We start from the raw sequence: 26,509 nt of genomic DNA on the forward strand, positions 1-26,509 counted from the left end.
CTGCCCCCTCCCTCCCTCCCCCTGGGTGCCAGTCCGTAGTGAGTGTAGAACTCGCCGGCAACGATACCTGTCTGCAGGAAGGCCACAGCTTTGGACCTGATTTTGGGAGAGAGCTGGTGGGTTTTCTCCAGGTAACTCAGCACCACGATGTTGGGGGTGAACTTCACCATGTTCTGCTCCCCGCAGCCAGTGGGGAGTTGCAGCAAACTGTCCAGGTTCTCCATAGCGCTGCTCATCAGGTCCCCTAGGGGTCAGAGAGGGACAGAGGGACAGAGGGTCACTGACCCCCCTGATGCTCCGCAACGGCCCACCCCCCTCCTGTAGGGAACCCAACCGCTTCCTTCCCAGCGAGTGTGAATGCCCCCCCATTCCAGTGGTCCTCATCTCACTGCCCCCCTCCAGTGGCCCTGTCCTGCAGTGCCCACCCTCCAGTGGACCCTCCCTCCAGTGCCCCAGCCTCCAGTGGACCCTCCCTCCAGTGGACCGTCCCTCCAGTGCCCCACCCTCCAGTGGACCCTCCCTCCAGGGCTCCATCCTCCAGTGGACCCATCCTCCAGTGGACCCTCCCTCCGGGTGCCCCACCCTCCAGTGGACCGTCCCTCCAGTGCCCCACCCGCCAGTGGACCCTCCCTCCAGTGGACCCTCCCTCCAGTGGCCCCTCTCTCCAGTGGACCCTCCCTCCAGTGGACCCTCCCTCCAGTGGCCCTGTCCTGCAGTGCCCCACCCTCCAGTGCCCCACCCTCCAGTGGACCCACCCTCCAGTGGACCCACCCTCCAGTGGACCCACCCTCCAGTGCCCCACCCTCCAGTGGACCCTCCCTCCAGTGGACCCTCCCTCCAGTGGACCCACCCTCCAGTGGACCCACCCTCCAGTGCCCCACCCTCCAGTGGACCCTCCCTCCAGTAGACCCTCCCTCCAGTGGACCCTCCCTCCAGTGCCCCACCCTCCAGTGGACCCTCCCTCCAGTGCCCCCGCCCTCCAGTGGATCCTCCCTCCAGTGGACCCTCCCTCCAGTGGCCCTGTCCTGCAGTGCCCCACCCTCCAGTGCCCCACCCTCCAGTGGACCCTCCCTCCAGTGCCCCACCCTCCAGTGGACCCTCCCTCCAGTGCCCCACCCTCCAGTGCCCCACCCTCCAGTGGACCCTCCCTCCAGATGACCCTCCCTCCAGTGGACCCACCCTCCAGTGGACCCTCCCTCCAGGGACCCTCCCTCCAGTGGATCCTCCCTCCAGTGGACCCTCCCTCCAGTGGACCCTCCCTCCAGTGCCCCCTCCCTCCAGTGGACCGTCCCTCCAGTGGACCCCACCCTCCAGTGGACCCTCCCTCCAGTGGGACCCTCCCTCCAGTGCCCCACCCTCCAGTGGACCCTCCCTCCAGTTCCCCACCCTCCAGTGGACCCTCCCTCCAGTGCCCCACCCTCCAGTGGACCGTCCCTCCAGTGCCCCCACCCTCCAGTGGACCCTCCCTCCAGTGGACCCACCCTCCAGTGGACCCACCCTCCAGTGGAACGTCCCTCCAGTGGACAGTCCCTCCCCCTCTCTCCAGTGGACCGTCCCTCCAGTGGACCCTCCCTCCAGTGGACCCACCCTCCAGTGGACCGTCCCTCCAGTGCCCCTCTCTCCAGTGGACCCTCCCTCCAGTGGACCCTCCTCCAGTGGACCGTCCCTCCAGTGGCCCCTCTCTCCAGTGTGACCGTCCCTCCAGTGCCCCACCCTCCAGTGGACCCTCCCTCCAGTGGACCCTCCCTCCAGTGGACCCACCCTCCAGTGCCCCACCCTCCAGTGCCCCACCCTCCAGTGGACCCTCCCTCCATGGACTCTCCCTCCAGTGGACCCACCCTCCAGTGCCCCACCCTCCAGTGGACCCTCCCTCCAGTGGACCCTCCATCCAGTGCCCCACCCTCCAGTGGACCCTCCCTCCAGTGGACCCTCCCTCCATGGACTCTCCCTCCAGTGCCCCACCCTCCAGTGGACCCACCCTCCAGTGCCCCGTCCCTCCAGTGGCCCCTCTCTCCAGTGGACCGTCCTCCAGTGGCCCCACCCTCCAGTGGACCCTCCCTCCAGTGGACCCTCCCTCCAGTGGACCATTCCTCCAGTGCCCCACCCTCCAGTGGACCCTCCCTCCAGTGGACCCTCCCTCCAGTGCCCCCACCTCCAGTGGACCGTTCCTCCAGTGCCCCACCCTCCAGTGGACCCTCCCTCCAGTGGACCCCTCCCTCCAGTGGACCGTTCCTCCAGTGCCCCTCCCTCCAGTGGACCCTCCCTCCAGTGGACCCTCCCCCAGTGCCCCACCCTCCAGTGGACCCTCCCTCCAGGTGACCCTCCCTCCAGTGGACCCTATCTCCAGTGGAACCTCCCTCCAGTGGACCCTCCCTCCAGATGACCCTCCCTCCAGTGGACCGTCCCTCCAGTGCCCCACCCTCCAGTGGACCCTCCCTCCAGTGGACCGTCCCTCCAGTGCCCCACCCTCCAGTGGACCCTCCCTCCAGTGGACCCTCCCTCCAATGGACCCACCCTCCAGATGACCCTCCCTCCAGATGACCCTCCCTCCAGTGGACCCTCCCTCCAGTGGACCCACCCTCCAGTGGATCCTCCCTCCAGTGGACCCTACCTCCAGTGGACCCTCCAGTGCCCAACCTTTCCCTATACCTCTGGTCCCAGAGTCCTTGTAAATCTTCTCTGCATTATTTCCAACTAAATGGCATCTTTCTACAGCAGGGTGACCAAGATGTCACACAATAGCCCGTGCAGCCTCACAGGTGTCTGGTAAAGCTGCACAATATCCCCACCTCTGTACTCAATCCCTGACTGATGAACCAGTGTGTCCAAAGCCTTCTTCACCATCTTGGTGGTGAGCTCTAATTAATGAACACATAAACAGTATACCCAAACAACAGACTCTCCCCCCCGGCCCAAAATGTCTGTGTCAAACATGATGCTGAGATAAACTAAACATGTTCTCTGCAAACACATGTTCAATCTAAAAGCCTCTTAAGCATCATAATCGTAGTTGCCTCCACCACCTCCACCCCAGGCAGCAAGTTCCAGACACCCCCACTCTCTGTAGAGAACATGCCCCACGTACTGTCATAGCATGGAAACAGGCCCATGCCGACCAAGATGCCCCATCTACACTAGTTCTACCTATCCACATTTGACCCATATCCCTCTAAATCATACCCATCCATGTACCTGTCCAAATGTTCTTGAAATGCTGCTATAGTACCTGCCTCAACTACCTCCTCTGGCAGCTCATTCCATATACCCAACATTCTCTGTATGAAAATGTTGGGCCCTCAGGCTCCATTTAAATCATTCCCCTCACCTTAACCCGTCTCTTTCTTAAGGGGTTGGACAGGCTAGATGCAGGAAGATTGTTCCCGATGTTAGGGAAGTCCATGACAAGGGGTCACAGCTTAAGGATAAGGGGGAAATCCTTTAAAACCGAGATGAGGAGAACTTTTTTCACACAGAGAGTGGTGAATCTCTGGAACTCTCTGCAACAGAGGGTAGTTGAGGCCAGTTCATTGGCTATATTTAAGAGGGAGTTAGATGTGGCCCTTGTGGCTAAGGGGATCAGGGGGTATGGAGAGAAGGCAGGTACGGGATACTGAGTTGGATGATCAGCCATGATCATATTGAATGGCGGTGCGGGCTCAAAGGGCCGAATGGCCTACTCCTGCACCTAATTTCTATGTTTCTATGTTTCTATGTCTCCTCTGGTTCTTGATTCATAAACATTCTGAAATCTCCTTTAAATGTTGCCCTTTTCATCTTAAATTGATGCACTCTCGTGTTTGACATTCCCACCCTGGGAAAAAAGGTTCTGACTCTCTCTCATAATTTTATCAGGTCTCTCCTCAACCTCTGTCATTCCAGACAAAACAATCTACGTCTCCTGCCCTCCCAGATATAAAATCCCGGTCTGCCCAACCTCTCCCTGTATCGCAGGCCCTCGAGTCCTGGCAACATCCTTGTAGATTTTCTCTGCACAGTTTTGAACTCAATAACATGCTTCCTGCAGCAGGGTGAACATAGCTGAACACAATACTCCAAATGTAGCCTCACCAATGTCTTCTACAACTGTAACATAACGTCCCAACTTCTGTACTCGGTTGCCTGAAGGTGGTGCTGCAGTAGAGTTACAGACCCAGAGACCCAGGTTTGATCCTTACTACGAATGCTGTCTGTACACAGTTTGTACATTCTTCCGTGACCTGCATAAATGTTGTCCGGGTACTCCGGATTCCTCCCACACTCCAATGACGTACAGGTGTGTAGGGTAATTGGCTTGGTATAATTGTAAATTTTCCATAATGTGTGTAGGATAGTGTTAGTGTGCGGAGATCGCTGGTAGGCACGGACTGGATGGGCCGAAGGGCCTGTTTCCACTGTATCTCTGAACTAAACTATGGAGAAGGGTCCCGAGCCGCAAGGTTTCATATCCATTGTCTCCAGGGGTGCTGCCTCAGCCGTTGAGTTAGTGCAGCACATTGTGTTTGGGGCCAGCCAGTGTAGGTGTGAGGCCCCACGTGGATGGGTGTCGGTGTAGAGTGAGGCCCCTCGTGGATGGGTGTCGGTGTAGAGTGAGGCCCCTCGTGGGTGGGTGTCGCTGTAGAGTGAGGTCACTCGTGGATGGGTGTCGGTGTAGAGTGAGGCCCCTCGGTGTAGAGTGAGGCCCCTCGTGGATGGGTGTCGGTGTAGAGTGAGGCCCCTCGTGGATGGGTGTCGGTGTAGAGTGAGGCCCCTCGTGGATGGGTGTCGGTGTAGAGTGAGGCCCCTCGTGGATGGTTGTCGGTGTAGAGTGAGGCCCCTCATGGATGGGTGTCGGTGTAGAGTGAGGCCCCTCGTGGGTGGGTGTCGGTGTAGAGTGAGGCCCCTCGTGGATGGGTGTCGGTGTAGAGTGAGGCCCCTCGTGGATGGGTGTCGGTGTAGAGTGAGGCCCTCGTGGATGGGTGTCGGTGTAGGCGCGAGGCCCCTCGTGGGTGGGTGTCGGTGTAGAGCAATGGTTCCCAACCTTTTTTTGGCCATGCCCCACCCAATCACCTCTAAAATCCTGATGCCCCCCCCCCCTCCCCCCCCATGTGGTGATATATAATTCTTATCATTTAAAAAGTGAACTCCGTTTCAGCTGATGAAGATTAAAACACCAATACCTTGGTTGTAATAACTACACAATAAAGACCTTTTTTACCCCCAAAAATTATTTACTCAAAATAACATCTGAAACATAAACTACATATGTTTACCTGATGGAAAATCCTAAAAAATAAAAATCGAAAATTTGGACCCAGACCTCAATTGCCCCCCTTAAAAATCAAATTGCCCCCCTGTGGGGCGTACGCCCCACATTGGGAACCACTGGTGTAGAGTGAGACACCTCTGCTCTCCCACATTGCCGGGGTATTAACACAACGCCAGCATCTCATCTGCTTACCCAGCACCGTGAAGGAAGCTCGTGCTGACCCTTCCACCACATCCTCCGGGACTTGCAGCTCGATTTCCTCCGTCACGCTTTGACCTGGAGCGGGACACATGGACAAGGGTGCAGAGGTAGAGACTGGAGAGTAGGGAAACAGGCCCTTCGGCCCAACCCATCTATGCTGACCAACATGCCCCACCTACACTAGTTCCACCTACCCGCGTTTGGCCCATTCCCTCGAAACCTACCCTATACAGGCACCTGTTCAGGTACCATTTAAATGCTGTTACAGTCCTTGCCTCAACTACCTCCCCTGGTGGCTTGTTCCATACACACACCACCCTCTGTGAAAACCTTGCCCCTCGGCTCCCTATTAAATATTTCCCTTCTCACCCTAAACCTATAGAAATACACAAAGTACTGGAGTAACTCAGTGGGTCAGGCAGCATCTGTGGAGGAAGTGGGGACAGGTGATGTTTCAGCTTGGGATCCTTCTTCAGACTTGAAACAATGTCTATCCATTCCTTCCACAGATGTTGCCTGACCCGCTGAGTTACTCCAGCACTTTGGGTTTTACTCACGAATCCAGCACTTGCAGTTCTTTGTGTCTTGACCTTAAATCTTTACTCTGTCCCTGTCTACAGACGCTGTTGGGTTCCTGCGTTCATCTCCGATCTCTTTGTGTGGGATGAAGCTGACACAGCGAGGGATGAGGTTCACACATGGACAATAGAAAGATGGAGGAAGGTTGAGGGAGTGAGGGGCAGAAGGGAAGAGACTGGTGTTGGGTGTGGGTGAGGGAGTGATGAGCAGAGAGTCCACTCTCACGCCCAGACCCAGAGCACGGCCACACGTACATAAAATGCCCGCACGGACACTGGGCACTTACCTGCCGGGCAGTGCAGCGAGCTGTGGGTCAGCTCCGTCTCCGAGCCTTCAGGCTGTGGAGAGAGGAAGGCAAAGGTGGTGAGGGGAGGGGGAGGGGTGGTGAGGGGAGGGGGAGAGGTGGAGAGAGAGGAGAGGGAGAGGTGGAGAGATGGAGCCAAAGGTGATGAGGGGAGGGTGGAGAGGTGGTGAGGGGAGGGGAGAGGAGAGTCCCCCGGGTAGAGCGGGGCAGTAAGGGGGGAGGGGGGGGGGGGAGGCGGGGGGGGGGGTAGTGGGGAGGGAGGAGTACGGGGGGAGGGAGGAGTACGGAGGGGGGGTGGGGGTCCCGGGTACTGTGGGTGGGTACAGGTGTGGGGAAGTGGTAGATGGGGGGGAGGGGAGTGTGGGGAGGTACAGTTGGGGTGAGGCAGTAGTAGGGGATGGAGGTCGTGGGCTGTACGGGGGGGGGGGTTTGGACATGGGTAGTACGGGTGGGAGTATGGGGGGGGCGTGGGAGCATGGGGGGGCGTGGGGGGGCTTGGCTAGTGGGGCGTGGGGAGGGGGGGGGGATGGCGTGGGAAATATGGGGGGGGGCGTGGGGAGTCGGGGAGGCGTGGGGAGTGGGGGGGGGGCGTGGGGAGTGGGGGGGCGTGGGGAGGGGGGGGGGGGCGTGGGGAGTGGGGGCGGCGTGGGTAGTGGAGGCGGCGTGGGGAGAGGGGGGGGGGCTGAGGAATATGGGGGGGCGTGGGGAATATGGGGGGAGTACGGGGGGGGTGTGGGGAGGGATGGCGTGGGCAGTGGGGGGAGTGTGGGCAGAATGGGGGGCTTGGGGAGAACGGGGGGGTGGGGAGTGGGGGGGCGTGGGGAGAACGGGGGGAGTGGGGAGTGGGGCGGTGTGGGGAGAAGGGCGTGGGGAGAACGGGGGGGGGGGCATGGTGAGGGGGGGGGGGGGGGGTGGCGTGGGGAGTACGGGCGGAAGGGCATGGGGAGGGGGGAGGGAAAGTCGTGGGGAGTACGGGGGGGCGTGGGGAGGGGAAGGGCTTGGGGGAGAACGGGGGGTGGGGAGTGGGGGGGTGGGGAGTGGGGGGGGCGTGGGGAGAACGTGGGGGGGGGGGACGGTGGGGGGAGTGGGGGGCGGGGGAGAACGAATGGGGGGGGGCATGGAGAGGGGGGGGGGTTGGGGGGGTGGCGGGGGAGTACGAGCGGAAGGGCATGGGGAGGGGGGGGGGAAAGTCGTGGGGAGTACGGGGGGGGGGGCGTGGGGGAGGGAAGGGCTTGGGGGAGAACGGGGGGGGCGGGGGGGGAGGGGGGAGGGCGTGGGGGGAGGGGGGGGGGATGAGGGGGGGCCATGGGGATTACGGGGGGGGGCGTGGTGAGTCGGGGGGGGGGTGGCGTGGGGAGTACGGGGGGGGCGTGGGGAGGGAAGGGCTTGGGGAGAACGCGGGGGGGGGGCGGGGAGTGAGGGGGAGGGCGTGGGGGTGAGGTGGGGGGATGAGGGAGGGAGCATGGGGATTACGGGGGGGCTTGAGGAGTGAGGGAAGGGCGTGGGGAGTGAGAGCGTACGTGGGAAGTACGGGGGGGCGGGGGACTTGGGGGAGTGAGGGGGGGAGGCCGGGGGGAGGGGAAGGGCGTGGGGGAGTGGGGGGGGTGGAGAACGTACGTGGGGAGTACGGGGGGGGGGGGGGCGTGTGTGTGGAGGGGGGGGTGCGGTGGAGTGGGTAGGACGTGGGGAGTGAGGGGGAGGCGTGGGGGGGAGGGGGGTGGAGAACGTACGTGGGGAGTACGGGGGGGGGGTGCGTGTGGAGTGGGGGGGTGCGTGGGGAGGGTAGGGCGTGGGGAGTGAGGGGGAGGCGTGGGGAGGGAGGAACGTGGGGGGAGGGTAGGGCGTGGGGGTGGTGGTGGAGAACGCAAGTGGGGAGTACGGGGGGGGGGCGTGGGAAGTGAAGGGCGTGGGGAGTGAGGGGGAGGCGTGGTGAGGCAGGGGCGTGGGGAGTGGGGGGGGGGGGTGGAGAACGTACGTGGGGAGTACGGGGGGGGGGGGGGCTGGGGGGGGGGGGGGTGTGCGTGGGGAGGGAAGGGCGTGGGGAGTGAGGGGCGTGGGGAGGGGGGGGGTGGAGAACGTACGTGGGGAGTACGGGGGGGGGGCGGGGGGGATGGGGGGGGCGTGGGGGGGGCGTGGGGGGGAAGGGCGTGGGGAGTGAGGGGCGTGGGGAGTGGGGGGTGGAGAACGTACGTGGGGAGTGGGGAGGGAATGGGCGTGGGGAGTACGGGGGGGGGGGAGCGTACGTGGGGAGTACGGGGGGGGAGGGGGGGGCACTGACCTGGATGAGCAGCGGTCTGCGTACAATGTCCACGGCCCCTCTCTCGGGCACGGACACCACCTCGTTCCCACACGGAGTGGCGGAGTGCACGGACTCAGCGGTCACCGTCACGTTCACCTTCCCTACAACACAGAGGCTCAGTGAGCTCAGGTGGGGAGAGGGGCAGCAAGGTGCCGCAGCAACAGAGACCCCGCGTCCATCCTGAAGGAATGGGTGCTGTCTGTACGGAGTTCGTACGTTCTCCCTGTGACCGCGTGGGTTTTCTCTGGGTGCTCCGTTCCCTCCCACACTCTAAAGACGTGCAGGGTTGTGGGTTAATTAGCTTTGGTTGTAAATTGTCCACATTGTGTAGGATCGTGCTTGATAGAGAACTAACGTTAGCCTGCGCGCTCCGTGGGTGGAAGGGACGGTTCCCGCAATGTATCTCTAAACTAAACTGTGGGGAGAGGGCGAGACAAAGGGAGGGGACCGAGAAGGAGACTGTAAAAGAGGCAGTGAGGGGGAGAGAATGAGAGGAAAAGAGAGAGGGGAAGGGGATAGGGGTAGGAGGATAGAAAATGTGACGGTAAGAGGAAGAGAGAAGCAGGAGAGGTGGTGAGGGCGAGGGGGAGAAATGGGGGTAGAGAAGCGGAAAAGATAGAGGATGAAAGATAAGGATGGAGAAAGGGGAGGGCGAGAAAAGGGGAGTGGGAGAAAAGGGGAGGGGGGGGGGGGAGGGGGAGGGGGAGGGGGGAGGAAAAAAAAGGAGACGGGGAGAAAAGGGAGGGAGGGCGACGGGAGGGGGAGGGAGGGGGGAAAGGGGAGAAACAGGGGGGAGGAGGGAGAAAGGGGGAAAGGGGGGAGAATGGGGGAGAAAAGGGGAGGGGGATGGGAGGGGTTGAAAAGAGGAGAGGGGAAAAGAGGGGTAGGAGGAGATAGGGGGAGACAGGCAGGGAGACAGAGGGAGAAGGGGAAGGAGGGAAGAGAGATATAGGGAGTACGAGTTTGAGAGAGAGTCCAGGAGGGAAAGGGGGGCCTGCCGATGGAGAGAGGCGGAGAGGGAGAGAGAGAGAGCAGGAGGCAGAGTGAGGGCAGAGAAGAGACATTGGCTTTGGTAAAATTGTATATTGTCCCTAGTGTGTAGGATAGTGCTCGTGTACTGGGTGATTGCTGGTCGGTGAGGACTCAGTGTGCTGAAGGGCCGTTTTCCACGCTGTATCTCTAAACTAATCCGATATTCACGTCCACAACAAATCGCAGAGTGAAGGGAGGGGGAAAGAGAAGAGTGCAACATGCAATTAGTCGAGGATCGGAGGCAGGGACCTGGGACAGACCCACCCCCACCCCAACCCCTCTCCCTCCTTCCCCCTCTTTACCCTCCCCTGTGTTCCATCTCGGCCACCTCCCTTTCCTTCTTTCCCCCTCTCTCTCCTCCCTTCCCTCACTACCCCAGGGTTGGGGACGGATCCAGCCACTCCCTCCCCTTCCCTCACTACCCCAGGGGTGGGGACAGGGACCTGGGATGAATCCAGCCACTCCCTCCCCTTCCCTCACTGCCCCAGGGTTGGGGACGGATCCAGCCACTCCCTCCCCTTCCCTCACTACCCCAGGGGTGGGGACAGGGACCTGGGATGAATCCAGCCACTCCCTCCCCTTCCCTCACTGCCCCAGGGGTGGGGGCAGAACCAGCCACTCCCTCCCCTTCCCTCACTGCCCCAGGGGTGGGGCAGACGCAGGTGTGACCCGGTCACTAACTCACCCAGCCCGGTGGCTGTAAGATTCCAGCTGATAGTGACGCTGTCTGTGGATAAGACACACACTTGAACTTGGCTGTCTGACGACTGCAGCGCAAAGCCCTGGGCTTCCTGCAGCGTGACCTTGACCTTCAGATGGGGTGAAAGGGTAAACGGGTCAGTGTGTGGCCGACTGGGTTCGCAGAGAGGTCACCAGTCCCTGTGCTCACACTTCAGCAGATCTGCATCGGGGGATTCACATATCGGTACGGAAACAGGCCCTTCAGCCCATCCTTCATGCTGACCATGGTGCCTTGGCTAAGTGAAGCCAAGCGTTTGGCCCATATCCCTCTGCACCTCCCCTGTCCATGTACCCGCCCAAGTATCTTTTAAACCCTGTTATGCGACCTGCAACAACTACCTCCTCTGACAGCTCGTTCCAGATACCACTCACGCTGTGTGTGAAAATGTTGCCCCTCAGGTTCCTATTAAATCATCCCCCCCATCATCTTAAACTTATGGCCCCTGGTTCTTGATACGCCTACTCTGGGTATTCACCTTATCTATTCCCCTCATGATTGAATAACCTCTATAAGAATAACCTCATCCTCCTGCACTCCAGTGCATAAAGTCCAAGCCTGTTCAACCTCTCCCTGTAGTTCAGGCCTTCAAGTCCTGGCAACATCCTCAGAAATCGCTGCCTTCTTTCCAGCTGAATGGCATCTTTTGTGTAGCAGAGTGATCAAAATTACACACAGTACTGTCTTGTAAAGCTGTACCAGGACGTCCCCACCTCTGTACTCAATCTCGTGACTGATGAACGCCGGTGTGTCCTAAGCCTTCTGCACCACATGGTGAGCTCACATTAATGAACACAGAACATAAACAGTGCAGTCCAGGAACTAGCCCTCCCTCTGGCCCACAGTGTCTGTGTCAAGATAAACTACTTATCTACCCAAACATGATCCATATCCTCCATTCTCTACAAATCCATGTGCCTCTTAAACACCACTATCATATCTGTACCACCACCACACTGGCAGCATGTTGCAGGCCGCCACCACTCTCTGCAAACTACTTGCTCCTCTCACCTTATAACTATGCATCTAGTCTTTGACAATTCCATCCTGGGAAAAAGGTCCTAACTGCTCACCATATCTACGTATCTCTTAATTTTATATATTTCTATCAGCTCTCCCCCAGGCTCTGCGTTCCAGAGAAAACAATCCAAGCTGCCCATCCTCCTCTTAATAGCCTCTAATCCAGGCAGCGTTATAGTAAAACAAAGACACAAAGTGCTAGAGTAACTCAGTAGGTCAGGCAGCATCTCTGGACAACATGGACAGGCAACATTTTGGGCTGGGACCATTCTTCAGATTAAGATAAACCTCAGCTGCTGGAAAAGCTCCTCTATCCCATCTCGAAAGCCTCCTTATTCTTCTTACAATTGGTGAATTGGCATGGGGTGGCACCACCAGTAGAGTCTGCTTCGCCAACAGTCTGTCTGTCCTTTTTTCTTTTTGTTATTTTTAGTATGCGTTAAAAAGTATGTTTTAGTGTTCCTTTGTTTTTTTTATGTGGGGGGTGGGGGGGGAGGGGCGGTGCTAGGGGAAACTTTTTGTCAATCTCTTACTTCAATGGAGATGCAGAGTGAAGGGAGGGGGAAAGAGACGAGTGCAAAATGCAATTAGTCGAGGATCGGAGGCAAGGACCTGGGACAGACCCACCCCCACCCTCCCCCAACTGGATCAATGGGTGCCTCCCCACCCATGGATTCCCCCCCCCCCCACCCAACCCGTGGGACCCCCTCACCATGAGGCTGTGGGCCAGGTAGTTGAAGAGCTTGGCCTTGAGGGTGAAGCCCTCACTCCTGACCACGGCGTAGGGTAGGGCCAGCTCCAGGAAGAAGGGCTTGAAGGTGGTGAAGGAGGCGGTGGGCGAGAGGCCGAAGCCAGTCTCCCCGTTGCAGAACATGCTGCCCTTCCACTCCGTGATGGTGTCGGGGATTGTCAGCTCCACCGAGGCCCGGCCCTCTGGCCTGTGACACAGGAAAGACCCATCAACCCATCTTCTCCCTGCTGTCCCACCCGTACCAGCTCCCTCAGAGCGACACCCCCCCCCCCCCCCCCCACCCCTGAAAACTAGTCTCTGTAACACCCTGCAGCCCCTCATCCCCCCATCTGTAAGCCCCCCTTTGCCCTTACACCCTTCCCTGTCCATGTTACACCCCTGGCCACTGCACCATTAGATCAGATTAGATTAGATTCAACTGTATTGTCATTACACAAATACGAGTACAGGTACAACAAAATACAGTTTAGCATCTAATCAGAGTGCAAAGTAGTAAAAATACTGGTTAAAACAATATGTACATGGTGGATAAATTGATCTAGTACGTAGGCAAATAAATATATACAGATAAAAGGGTATAAAGATAGCTAGCGTCGGGCCTGTGAGTTCAGCAGGGTAATAGTATTTAGGAGGAAGCTGTTCCTTAGCCTGCTGGTGCGAGACCTGAGGCTCCTGTACCATCTCCCTGATGGGAGAAGGGCAAATAGTCCATGGTTAGGGTGTGAGGGGTCCTTAATGATTTTCCCAGCCCATCTCAGACAACGTGTGCGGTGGAGGGCATCCATGGCAGGGAGCGGGGCACCGATGATGTGATGATAGCCCGTCTCTGGAGCTCCCTCCATTCCTGCAACCCTTCTAATCTTAATAACCCATCTGGCCCCTACATCCCCTCCTCGTTTCAAACCTCTCCATCCCCTACACCCCTATCCCGATCTCTGTGAACCCCTTCCCTCCCAATCCCCCTCCCAATCTCTGACCCTCTCCCACACTGCTCCCTTTGGGTAGTTTTCCCAGGTGAGGTGAGGTCAGATGACAGACTGTGTGTGGTGCGTTGATCCTACCCGACTGGAATCAGGTCCCAGTGCCAGGTCTCGGGGAAGTACTGGCGGACCTGGAGCTGCCTGGGCCTCGTGGACACTCTCGACCGTCCCGGCACCGCCACCACCATGTCGTCGATGAACGACACAACATTGTGTACTGATTCCATGGCGAACGCAATACCGTGTTAACCATATAACAACCATATAACAATTACAGCACGGAAACAGGCCATCTCGGCCCTACAAGTCCGTGCTGAACAACTTTTTTCCCTTAGTCCCACCTGCCTGCACTCATACCATAACCTTCCATTCTCTTCTCATCCATATGCCTATCCAAGTTATTTTTAAATGATACCAACGAACCTGCCTCCACCACTTCCACTGGAAGCTCATTCCACACTGCTACCACTCTCTGAGTAAAGAAGTTCCCGCTCATGTTACCCCTAAACTTCTGTCCCTTAATTCTGAAGTCATGTCCTCTTGTTTGAATCTTCCATATTCTCAAAGGGAAAAGCTTGTCCACATCAACTCTGTCTATCCCTCTCATCATTTTAAAGACCTCTATCAAGTCCCCCCTTAACCTTCTGCGCTCCAGAGAATAAAGAACTAACTTATTCAACCTATCTCTGTAACTTAGTTGTTGAAACCCAGGCAACATTCTAGTAAATCTCCTCTGTACTCTCTCTATTTTGTTGACATCCTTCCTATAATTGGGCGACCAAAATTGTACACCATACTCCAGATTTGATCTCACCAATGCCTTGTACAATTTTACCATTACATCCGAGCTTCTATACTCAATGCTCTGATGTATATAGGCTAGCATACCAAAAGCTTTCTTTACTACCCCTATTGAGATTCCACCTTCAAGGAACTATGCACGGTTATTCCCAGATCCCTCTGTTCAACTGTATTCTTCAATTCCCTACCATTTACCATGTACGTCCTATTTTGATTTGTCCTGCCAAGGTGTAGCACCTCACATTTATCAGCATTAAACTCCATCTGCCATCTTTCAGCCCATTTTTCCAAATGGCCTAAAGCACTCTGTAAACTTTGGAAATCCTCTTCATTATCCACAACACCCCCTATCTTGGTATCATCTGCATACTTACTAATCCAATTTACCACCCCTTCATCCAGATCATTGATGTACATGACAAACAACAAAGGACCCAACACTGATCCCTGAGGCACCCCACTAGTCACCTGCCTCCAACCCGATAAACAGCCATCCACCATTACCTCTGGCTTCTCCCATTCAGCCACTGTTGAATCCATCTTGCTATTCCTGCATTTATACCCAACAGTTGAACCTTCTTAACCAGCCTTCCATGAGGAACCTTGTCAAAGGCCTTACTAAAGTCCATATAGACAACATCCACTGCTTTACCCTCGTCAATTTTCCTAGTAACCTCTTCAAAACATTCAAGAGGATTAGTCAAACATGACCTTCCAGGCACAATTCCATGTTGACTGTTCCTAATCAGAACCTGTTTATCCAGATGCTTATATATATTATCTCTAAGTATCTTTTCCATTAATTTGCCTACCACTGAAGTCAAACTAACAGGTCTATAATTGCTAAGTTTACTCTTAGAACCCTTTTTAAACAATGGAACAACATGCGCAGTACGCCAATCCTCGGGGACTATTCCCATTTCTAATGACATTTGGGTGAGGGGGGTCATGGGGGGGAGGAAGGTCACGGTGAGGGAGAGAGGTCATGGCGGGGGAGAGGAGTCACGGTGGGGAGGGGTCACGGTGGGGGAGCGGGGGTCACAGTGGGGGAGGGGTTCACGGTGGGGGTTACGGTGGGGGAGAGGGGTGCCGGTGGGGTAGATGGGTCACGGTGGTGGAGAGGGGTCACGGTGGGGGAGGGGGTCACGGTGAGGGAAAGGGGTCACGGCGGGGGAGGGGGGTCACGGCGGGGGAGGGGGGGTCACTGTGGGGGGGGGGGGGTCACGGTGGGGGGGGGGGGGGGTCACGGTGGGGGAGGGTGGTCATGGTGGGGGAGGGGGGGGCATGGTGGGGAAGGGGGGTCACGGTTGGGGAGGGTGGTCATGGTGGGGGAGGGGGGCATGGTGGGGAAGGGGGGTCACGGTGGGGGAGGGTGGTCATGGTGGGGGAGGGGGGTCACGGTTGGGGGAGGGTGGTCATGGTGGGGGAGGGGGGCATGGTGGGGAAGGGGGGTCATGGTGGGGGAGGGGGGGTCATGGTGGGGGGGGGGGGGGTCATGGTGGGGAAGGGGGGTCACGGTGGGGGAGGGTGGTCATGGTGGGGGAGGGGGGCATGGTGGGGAAGGGGGGTCACGGTGGGAGAGGGTGGTCATGGTGGGGGAGGGGGGTCACGGTGGGGGAGGGTGGTCATGGTGGGGGAGGGGGGCATGGGGGGGGGGGGGGCATGGTGGGGAAGGGGGGTCACGGTTGGGGAGGGTGGTCATGGTGGGGGAGGGGGGCATGGTGGGGAAGGGGGGGTCACGGTGGGGGAGGGTGGTCATGGTGGGGGAGGGGGGGGGGTCACGGTTGGGGAGGGTGGTCATGGTGGGGGAGGGGGGCATGGTGGGGAAGGGGGGTCATGGTGGGGGAGGGGGGGTCATGGTGGGGGAGGGGGGGGCATGGTGGGGAAGGGGGGGGTCACGGTGGGGGAGGGTGGTCATGGTGGGGGAGGGGGGCATGGTGGGGAAGGGGGGTCACGGTTGGGGAGGGGGGCATGGTGGGGGGGGGGGGGGTCACGGTTGGGGAGGGTGGTCATGGTGGGGGGGGAGGGGGGGTACAGTGGGGGAGGGGGGTCACGGGGGGGAGGGGGGGGGTCACGGTGGGGGAGGGGGGTCACGGTGGGGATGGCTAAGTAAGGGTCGGTGGTGATGGCAAGGGTCAGCAGGTCATGGTGGGATTGGGGCAGGGGGGAATGGGTCACAGTCTGGGGGTCAGCATGGGTGTCAACGGGGGTCAGAGCGAGGTTAATGAAGGGTCAGTAGCTGGGTCAGCAGACATCACTACTCACCGATAAATGAGTGATAGGAGACTATTCCCACTTCGCAGTTGAGGGGCACCTGGTATTCCAGGTCCGTGAAGACCTTCAGGCCTAGGCCCTGTGGGGAGGACAGAGGTCAGGGTCTTCCCCAGTCACTTGTTCTCCATCACCCCTGCTCCCTCCTCTCTCCCACCTCTTCACCCTCTCACACCCTCATTCCTTCCTTATCTCACATTCCCTCCCTCCTTCGCACTCTCACCCTCTCCCTCCGTCACCCTCTCACCCCCTCCCTCATTCCCTCCCTCACTCCCTCCCTTCACCCCTCCCTCAGCCTGCAATTTGAGAGGGAGAAGGTGATCTTGGCCTTCATAACACGAGGATTTCAGTATAGGAGGTTCATCTGCAGTTGTGTAGGGTCTGGTGAGACCACATCCGAAGTATTGTGTCGTTTTGGTCTCCTAATTTGAGGAAGGACATCCTTGCGATTGAGGCAGTGCAGCGTAGGTACACGAGATTGATCCCTGGGAAGGCGGGACTGTCATATGAGGAAAGATTGAAAAGACTAGGCTTGTATTCACTGGAGTTTAGAAGGATGAGGGGGAATCTTATAGAGACATATAAAATTATAAAAGGACTGGACAAGCTAGATGCAGGAAAAATGTTCCCAATGTTGGGCGAGTCCAGAACTAGTCCACAGTCTTAGAATAAAGGGGAGGTCATATAAGACTGAGGTGAGAGAAAACTTTTTCACCGAGAGAGTTGTGAATTTATGGAACTCCCTGCCACAGAGGGCAGTGGAGGCCAGGTCACTGGATGCATTTAAGAGTTAGATAGTGCTCTAGGGGCTAGTGGAGTCAAAGGTTTTGGGGAGAAGGCAGGCACGGGTTATTGATACGGGACGATCAGCCATGACCACAATGAATGGCGGTGCTGGCTCGAAGGGCCGAATGGCCTCCTCCTGCACCTATTTTCCATGTTTCTATGTGCCGGCATTACAGCTGAGCAAAGGCAGCTGTAAAAGAGGTGCTGAACTACAGTGGCATGATGGAGGAGCTGGCCAAAGTTGAAAGGAAAGTAATCCTAGCAGAAATTACGGTGGAACAGCAATGGCAGGAATTTTGGGGAATAATCCGGAAGATGCAGGATCTTTTCATTTCAAAGAAGAAGAAAGATTCTAGGGGGAGAAAGAGATGGCCGTGGGTGAGAAGGGAAGTCAAGGCCAATATAAAACCTGGGCGGCATGGTGGCACAGCGGTAGAGTTGCTTCCTTACAGTGCCAGTTCCATCCTGACTATGGGTGCTGTCTGTACGGAGTTTGTACATTGTCCCCCTACATGGGTTATCTCCAAGATCTTCGGTTTCCTCCCACACTCCAAAGTTTGCAGGTTGATTGGCTTGGTATAAATGTAAAATAATTGCCTCTCGTGTCTGTAGGGTAGTGCTATAGTGTGGGGTTCGCTGGTCGGCGTGGACTCAGAGGGCCGTAGCGTCTGTTTCGGCACTGTATCTCTAAACTAAACTAAAAGAGAAGGTATATAACACTGCAAAGGTTAGTGGGAAGCCAGAGGATTGGGAAGCTTTTAAAGAACATTAGCTAGGATGCTAGGAGGCTGCAAGGTGACTTGGATAGGTTGGGTGAGTGGGCAAATGCAGTATAATGTGGATAAATGTGAGGTTATCCACTTCGGGAGGCAAGAACAGATAAGTAGACCATTATCTGAATGGCGACCGATTAGGAAATGAGGAGATGGAACGAGACCTGGGTGTCATGGTATACCAGTCATTGAAAGTAGGCATGCAGGTGCAGCAGGCAGTGAAGAAAGCGAATGGTATGTAAGCATTCATAGAAAAAGGATTTGAGTATAGGAGCAGGGAGGGTCTACTGCAGTTCTACTTGGTGAGACCACACCTGGAGTATTGCGTACAGTTTTGGTCTCCTAATCTGATTCTTGGCATAGAGGGAGTACAGAGAAGGTTCACCAGACTGATTCCTGGGATGGCAGGACTTTCATATGAAGAAAGACTGGATAGACTCGACTCGCTGGAATTTAGAGGATTGAGGGGGGATCTTATAGAAACGTACAAAATTCTTAAGGGGTTGGACAGACAAGAAGATTGTTCCCGATGTTGGGGAAGTCCAGAACAAGGGGTCACAGTTTAAGGATAAAGGGGAAATCTTTTAGGACCGAGATGAGAAAAACATTTTTCACACAGAGAGTGGTGAATCTCTGGAACTCTGCCACAGAAGGTAGTTGAGGCGAGCTCATTGGCTATATTTAAGAGGGAGTTAGGTGTGGCCCTTGTGGCTAAAGGGATCAGGAGGTATGGAGAGAAGGCAGGTACAGGATACTGAGTTGGATGATCAGCCATGATCATAATGAATGGCGGTGCAGGCTCGAAGGTCCGAATGGCCTACTCCCGCACCTATTTTCTATATTTCTATGTATCCCCTTCTTCTCCTGACTAGAGCTTCAATATCCCTCGTCAGTCAGAGTTCTGCCGACATCAGCTGAGCTGGAGAACACTAATAGCAATTTACTCACCCCAAACTCTCCCAATATCACTGGATAAGTCGCCTGGACCAGATGGACTACACGCTAGGGTTCTGAAAGAGGTGGCTTTAGAGATTGTGGAGGCATATTTCAGGAATCGCTACAGTCAGGTGTGATTCCAGATGATTAGAAAATTGCCAATATTACCCTGTTGCACAAGGAGGGAGCAAAGCAGAATAGTGGCAACTGACTTGCAGATAATAAGCCTCCTGTTGGAAGCCAGAAGATCAGCCACGATTGAATGGCAGTTGCTCCTATTTTCCAATGTTCTATAGATTCTGGATCAGGTCCTGTGGATTGGATGGTAGCGAATGTTATCCCACTTTTCAAGAAAGGAGGGAGAGAGAAAGCAAGGAATTATAGACTAGTTAGCATGACATGGGTGGTGGGGAAGATGCTGGAGTTGATTATCGCCAATGTATAGCAGCGCATTTGAATAGCAGTAAGAGAATCGGTCCAAGTCAGCATGGATTTACGAAGGGGAAATCATACTTGACAAATCTTCCCAATTCTTTTGAGAATGTAACAAGTGAAATGGACAAGGGAGAGCCAGTTGATGTAGTGTATCTGGACTTTCAGAAAGCCTTTGTTGAGAATCTGTTTTGGGGTAAGGGTGAATTGTACAAAGGGACGGGTTGCACGTTAACAGGTGGAGGACCAGCATTGTGGCAGGCAGGTTTACCACTCCTACACGGGTGAGTTTAAACTAAATAGTGGTGGGGGGGTGGTGATGTATAGTCGCTGTGGATAGGATTGAGGAATTGTAAAGTACTAAGAAGACACTAATGGGAGTTATCAACAGGCCCCCAAACAGTAGCCTGGAAGGGGGCCCCCGGTGGGGGTCCCTCTACGCAGGGATTCTCCCCCTCTACATTGGGGACCTGGGGTGGAGGGCATTGCACCGAGGTGTTCCCTGCAACCTGTTTCTCGCGCTGTTCAGACTCGCCAGCCGCCTGCCACTTTTGCGGGCTGGAAGAGACTGTGTACCACATGTACATGGAGTGCGTGAGGCTGCAGCCCCTGTTTGAATATCTAAAGGGCTGCTCCTTGCCTTCTGGCTGCATTTTCTACCCACCATCCTCATCTTTGGACACCCTGTGCGTAGGGGAGATGGTAGGGCCGAAGATGTCCTGGTTGGGTTGCTCCTGGGCCTGGCCAAGCTGGCCATCCGCGAGTCACGGCGCCAGGCGGTGGAGGGCTCTACCCGGGCCAGCTGCCTGCCCCTTTTCCGGGGTTACGTCCGTGCCCGGATGGGGTTAGAAAGGGAATACGCCCTGTCTACGGGCACCCTGAGGGAGTTACGGGACCGCTGGGCTCCGCAAGGTGTTGAATGTATCCTCAATAAGGATTGTAACATAGTTGTATAGTACAGGTGCACAACCTTTTATCCGGTGTTCCGGAAACCGGCCATTTTTTCCAGGATGTCGTCTGCACACCAAAGCTCGCGTTTGGCGCCAAACTTGACTCGAAACGACCCACGGTCAACCCAGGTTTGTGCTACTGTAGCGGCTGCCTCCTCCTCCGGGAGACACTTAAACATCTGTAAATCATTGCTTAAATGTTAGTCAGTAGTTTGGAGGGCTTTTATGTGAACGGGGGGTGAAGGGGTAAACTTTAATTCTTAGTCCCCTATCTGGTCGGAGATACGGGGAGCGGTCAATGCCTTACCGGGTCGCCGTGCAGTAAGCTCCGCAGTGCTGTGGCTGCCGACTCCCAACATTCGCGGAGCTGGGGCTGCGGGCGTCCGGCCGCGGGCGGCGCTGGATTTGGAGCGCCTCGCAGCCAGGGGTAGAGTTGCCGGGGTCGGAGCTCCAACCGGCGCCGCCCGCGGCCGGACGGAGCCCCCAGCTCCGCGATGTTGGGAGTCGCCGACCAGGTAGGGGACTAAGAATCAAAGTTTCCCCCTTTAACCACCCCCACCACATAAAATCCCTCCAAACTAACTGACTAACATTTATGCAATGATTCCCCGGTCTCCGGGGAGGAGGCAGTCGCTCCAGACTTTTCAAGCCACCCGCGCTACCTTCCAAATCTACGTTAAAAATCTTCCATTCGGAAATCCGAAAATGTCCGAAATCCGACAAGTGTCTGGTCCCAAGGCTTTCGGATAAAAGGTTGTGCACCTGTAGTTTATTATGGATATATGTTTGTATTGTATTATGGTGGTGGTTTCTGCCTTGTTTTATTGGAGGGTCAATATTATTTTTAATAATGGAATAAATTCTTTGATTTAAAATAAATAAATAAATAAATAGAAATCTGTAGCCTGGATGTAGGGTGCAAATTGCAGCAGGAGTGAACATTGACATGTAACAAAGGTAATGCATGCCACTGGAGTTAAGGGAGATTTCAACATGCAGGTAGACTGGGAAAATCAGGTTGGTTCTGGAGCCAAAGAAAGGGAGTTTGTAGATGGATTCTTAGAGCAGCTTGTACTGGAGTGTACCAGAGAGAAGGCAATTCTGGATTTAGTGTTATCTAATGAACCAGAAGGGAACTCACGGTAAAGGAACTGCGAGGAGGTAGTGACAATATAATAAGTTTTAATCTGCAATTTGAGAGTGAGTAGGTTAAATCAGAAGGTTCAGTGATGCAGTTGAATAAAGGGGACTATGAAGGCATGAGACGGGAGCTGGCCAAGGGATCCTAGCAGGAATGACGGTAGAACAGCAATGGCAGGAATTTTTGGGTATAATCCAGAAGATGCAGGATCATTTCATTCCAAAGAGGAAGAAAGATTCTAAGGGGAATAAAAGGCAACTGTGGCTGACAAGGGAAGATAGGGATGGAACAAAACTAAAAGAAAAGGTGTATAACATAGCAAAGCGTAATGGGAAGCCAGAGGATTGGGAAATTTTCAAAGGACTCCCAGATTACTAGATGTACTAGAGGACAGAGGATCTAGGGAGACAGAGGAAATTAAAGACATTTGCATTTGGTGAGAAATAGTATTGGGTAGACTGATGGGACTGAAGGATGATAAATCCCCAGGGCCTAATGGTTTGCATCCCAGGAGGTGGCTCTAAAAACAGCGGATGCATTGGTGATAATTTTCCAATGTTCTATAGTTTCAGGATCAGTTCCTGTGGATTGGAGGGCAGCTAATGTTATCCCACTTTTCAAGAAAGGAGCGAGAGAGAAACTTATAGTCCAGTTAGCCTGACTTCGGTGGTGGGGAAGATGCTGGAGTCAATTATTAAAGACGTAAAATGCCGCATATGGTAGCAGTAAAAGGATTGGTCCAAGTCAGCATGGATTTATAAAAGGGAAATCCTGCTTGACTAATCTTCTGGAATTTTTTTGAGGATGTGACAAGTAAAATGGATGAAGGAGAGCCAGTGGATGTAGTGTATCAGAAGGTGTTCATAAGGTCCCACACAGGCGATTAGGGGGCAAAATTAGAGCACATCGTATTGAGGGTAGGGTATTGACATGGATAAAGAATTGGTTGGTAGACATTAAACAAAGAGTAGGAATAAACGAGTTCCTGTCGGAATGGCAGGCATGGTGAGTGGAGTGCCGCAAGACTCGTGCTTGGGCTGCAACTATTTACAATATATATTCATGATTTAGATGATGGGATTAAAAGTAACACCAGTAAATTTGCAGATGACACAAAATTGGGTGGCAGTGTGAACTGCGAAGAGGATGCTAGGAGGTTGCAGGTTGACTTGGACAGGTTGAGTGAGTGGGCAGATGCAGTATGTAATGTAGATACATTTATGGTTAACCGCTTTGGCGAGAAGACCAAGGGGGAAAATTATTATCTCAATGGTGTCAGATTAGGAAAAGGGGAAGTGTGATGAGACCTGGGTGTCATTGTACACCTGTCACTGAAAGTAAACATGCAGGTACAGCAGGCAGTGAAGAAAGCTAATGGCAAGTTCGCCTTCATAATGAGAAGATTTGAGTATAGGAGGAAAGAGGTCCTTCTGCAGTTGTATAGGGCCCTGGTGAGACCACATCTGGTGTACTGTCTACAGTTTTAGTCTCCTAATTTGAGGAAGGACATCCTTGTGATTGAGGCAGTGTAGCGTAGGTTCACGAGGTTAATCCCTGGGACGGCGGGACTGTCATATGAGGAAAGATTGGAAATACTAGGCTTGTATTCACTGGAGTTTAGAAGGACGAGAGGCGATCTTATAGAAATGTATAAAATTGTTTAAAAAAAGGACTGGAGAAGCTAGACGCAGGAAAAATGTTCCCAGTGTTGGGAGAGTCCAGAATTAGGGGCCACAGTCTAAGAATAAAGGGGAGGCCATTTAAAACTGAGATGAGTAAAAGCTTTTTCATACAGAAAGTTATGGGTTTGTGGAATTCTCTGCCTCAGAAGGAAGTGGAAGCCGATTCACAAGATGCACTCAAAAGAGAGTTAGATAGAGCTTTTTGGGCGAGCGGAATCAAGGGGTATGGGGAGAAGGCAGGAACAGGGTACTGATTGTGGACGATCATCCATGATCAGATTGAATGGCTCGAAGGGCCGAATGGCTTACTCCTCCACCTATTGTCTATGTAAATTTGTATCTATGTATCACTTATGATCTTATGACCCCCTTCTCCCCTCATTCCGTCTGGCCCTTTCCCTTGTGCTCTCTCCCTCGCTCTCTCCCTCACTCCCTCCCTTACCTCTCCTCCCTTGCCCCCTGCATCCCCCCTCGCTCCAACCCTCCACTTCTCCCCTTTCCCCTCCCTTCTGCAGCCCCTGTTCCACGCCTTCCCCCATTCCCTGGGTGGCACCTGCAGCAACTGAGCCACGTCAATGACCGAGTCCTTGTCCAACTGTTTGAGCAGTGAATCGTCAGGCTCAGGAACACAGTTGTCAGAGTTATGTTCATGCACTAAGTTGGAGTAGTCGTTCAGGTCAGTGACCGGCAGCATGGAGTAGACCTGTGGGGACAGGGGGAGGAACAGAGGGACAGGGGGAGGAACAGAGGAGGGAAAGGGAGAACATTGTGGAGGACACGAGGGGATGAGGGAGGGAGAGAGAGAGAGAGAGAGAGAGAGCAAGGTGGAGGGATGGAGGGAGAGAGATGGGGGAGGGAGAGATGGGCGAGTGGGAGGAAGACAGCATTGAGGGAGGGAGGAGGGAAGATGAGAGAGATGGAGGGAAATGAAGGGGGAGGAGGCGGACGGGAGAGAGAGTGAGGAAAGATTGAGAGAGGAAGAGAGGAGAGCGAGAGTGAGAGGAGAGCGAGGGGGCAAGTAGGTGAGGGTTAAGGGAGGGAGAGTCAGGGTAGTTGGAGAGAGGGAGGGTAAGGGAGAGTGAGGGAAAAGGAGGAAGAGAGAGGGGAGAGGAGAGAGAGAGAGCGACAAGTGAGGGTGACAGAAATATAAATTACAGCTGACAAAGATCAGCGGCAGGGATCGTAGAAACTCATTACCCCCTGCCCCATCCCCCCTCCTCCCCTGCCCCACCCCCCCCCCCCATTCTTCCCTCCTCCCCTCAACTCATTCCCTCCAACCCATCCTCTCCCCCTCCCCCCACCTCTACCCCCTCCGTCAACACTTCCTACCTCCCTCACTCCATCTATACCCTGTCCTCTCTGCACCCCAGGGTGGGGCCGGGCCCCCGTCTGCACCCCAGGGTGGGGCTGGCCCCCCTCCTCTCTGCACCCCAGGGTGTGGCTGAGCCCCCATCAGCACCCCAGGGTGGGGCTGGCCCCCGTCTGCACCCCAGGGTGGGGCTGGACCTTACACTTTGTACTGTGAGCTCACTCTCGGGTTTGAGGAGCAGCACACTGTGGTCGACGATGCGGAGACCGCAGAGGGAGCCGGGGGCGGCGGCGACGTGCAGCGACACCTTGCTGCCCGGCAACTCCTCCGGCACGGAGAAACCCAGCTGCACCTGCAACGATAGAGAGCGCAGTGAGGCAGCGGTAGAGAGCGCGGTGAGGCAGCGGTAGAGAGCGCGGTGAGGTAGCAGTAGAGAGCGCGGTGAGGTAGCGTAGAGAGCGCGGTGAGGTAGCGGTAGAGCGCGCGGTGAGGTAGCGGTAGAGCGCGCGGGTGAGGTAGCGGTAGAGAGGGCGGTGAGGCAGTGGTAGAGCGCGGGGAGGTAGCGGTAGAGAGCGCGGTGAGGCAGCGGTAGAGAGAGCGGCGGGGAAGCGGTAGAGAGAGCGGCGGGGCAGCGGTAGAGAGCGCGGTGAGGTAGCGGTAGAGAGCGCAGTGAGGTAGCGGTAGAGAGCGCGGTGAGGTAGCGGTAGAGAGGGCGATGAGGCAGCGGTAGAGAGCGCGTGATGGAGTACAGTGAGGGAGCGAGCAGGAGGCAGATGGAGGGGGAGAGGTGGGAGGTAGAGGCGGAGAGGTGTGGGAGGGAGAGGGGGAGGAGGGGTGAATGGGAGGGAAGTAAACAGGCAGGAGGGGTGTTAGGGAAGTGGGGTGAAAAGGGGAGTACATCCTAGATGGGTGGGAGGTTCCTCACCTTGTTGCGGAAGCACTTGTCCATGTGTATGTGTGTGGAGTCGGCCACCATCTCGCCACTGGGCAGGGCGGTGAAGACCAGGAGCCGGGCGGTGGGAGCCAGGAGGGCGGCCAGGTGGAGCGGCAGCGTCAGCACCCCCTGTGGGGCTGGAGGGAAGCCGTTACACATTGTGATCCCACGCATCCCCGTTACAGTGTGATCCCACACATCCCCGTTACAGTGTGATCCCACACATCCCCGTTACAGTGTGATCCCACACGTCCCCGTTACAGTGTGATCCCACACGTCCCCGTTACAGTGTGATCCCACACGTCCCCGTTACACAGTGTGATCCCACACATCCCCGTTACAGTGTGATCCCACACATCCCCGTTACAGTGTGATCCCACACATCCCCGTTACACAGTGTGATCCCACACATCCCCGTTACAGTGTGATCCCACACATCCCCGTTACAGTGTGATCCCACACATCCCCGTTACAGTGTGATCCCACACATCCCCGTTACAGTGTGATCCCACACATCCCCGTTACACAGTGTGATCCCACATCCCCGTTACACAGTGTGATCCCACACATCCCCGTTACACAGTGTGATCCCACACATCCCCGTTACACAGTGTGATCCCACACATCCCCGTTACACAGTGTGATCCCACAAATCCCACTTACAGAGTGATCCCACACATCCCCGTTACACAGTGTGATCCCACAACATCCCCGTTACAGTGTGATCCCACACATCCCCGTTACAGTGTGATCCCACACATCCCCGTTACAGTGTGATCCCACACATCCCCGTTACAGTGTGATCCCACACATCCCCGTTACAGTGTGATCCCACACATCCCCGTTACACAGTGTGATCCCACAAATCCCTGTTACAGTGTGATCCCACACATCCCCGTTACACAGTGTGATCCCACACATCCCCGTTACACAGTGTGACCACACAAATCCCCGATACAGTGTGATCCCACACCGCCCTGTTACACAGTGCGCTCACACACATCCCCGAAACAGTGTGATCCCACACATCCCCGTTACACAGTGTAATCCCACACATCCCCGTTACACAGTGTGATCCCACACATCCCCGTTACAGTGTGACCCCATCCCACACATCCCCGTTACAGTGTGATCCCACACATCCCCGTTACACAGTGTGATCCCACAAATCCCTGTTACAGCGTGATCCCACACATCCCCGTTACACAGTGTGATCCCACACATCCCCGTTACAGTGTGATCCCACACATCCCCGTTACACAGTGTGATCCCACATCCCCGTTACACAGTGTGATCCCACACATCCCCGTTACACAGTGTGATCCCACAAATCCGTTACAGCGT

The 26,509-nt window shown here is 55.7% G+C and overlaps 1 protein-coding gene across 1 annotated transcript in view; it reads right to left on the reverse strand.

Annotated features, from left to right (window-relative positions):
- Window positions 1-26,509, reverse strand: part of LOC129694860 (murinoglobulin-2-like) — a 138,737-nt gene that overhangs the window by 58,650 nt on the left and 53,578 nt on the right. Inside the window, exons 14-24 of the mRNA XM_055631616.1 lie at window positions 25,157-25,302; window positions 24,434-24,583; window positions 23,476-23,625; window positions 16,217-16,304; window positions 13,232-13,367; window positions 12,132-12,357; window positions 10,346-10,469; window positions 8,608-8,729; window positions 6,312-6,363; window positions 5,438-5,521; window positions 68-244 (exon numbers count right to left, since the gene is read on the reverse strand). Of these exons, the coding sequence (XP_055487591.1) occupies window positions 68-244; window positions 5,438-5,521; window positions 6,312-6,363; window positions 8,608-8,729; window positions 10,346-10,469; window positions 12,132-12,357; window positions 13,232-13,367; window positions 16,217-16,304; window positions 23,476-23,625; window positions 24,434-24,583; window positions 25,157-25,302 (1,455 nt within the window). The remainder of the gene's footprint in view (window positions 1-67; window positions 245-5,437; window positions 5,522-6,311; window positions 6,364-8,607; window positions 8,730-10,345; window positions 10,470-12,131; window positions 12,358-13,231; window positions 13,368-16,216; window positions 16,305-23,475; window positions 23,626-24,433; window positions 24,584-25,156; window positions 25,303-26,509) is intronic.

This window comes from Leucoraja erinacea, unplaced genomic scaffold (assembly GCF_028641065.1).
Source record: "Leucoraja erinacea ecotype New England unplaced genomic scaffold, Leri_hhj_1 Leri_82S, whole genome shotgun sequence".
Taxonomy (NCBI): Eukaryota; Metazoa; Chordata; class Chondrichthyes; order Rajiformes; family Rajidae; genus Leucoraja; species Leucoraja erinaceus.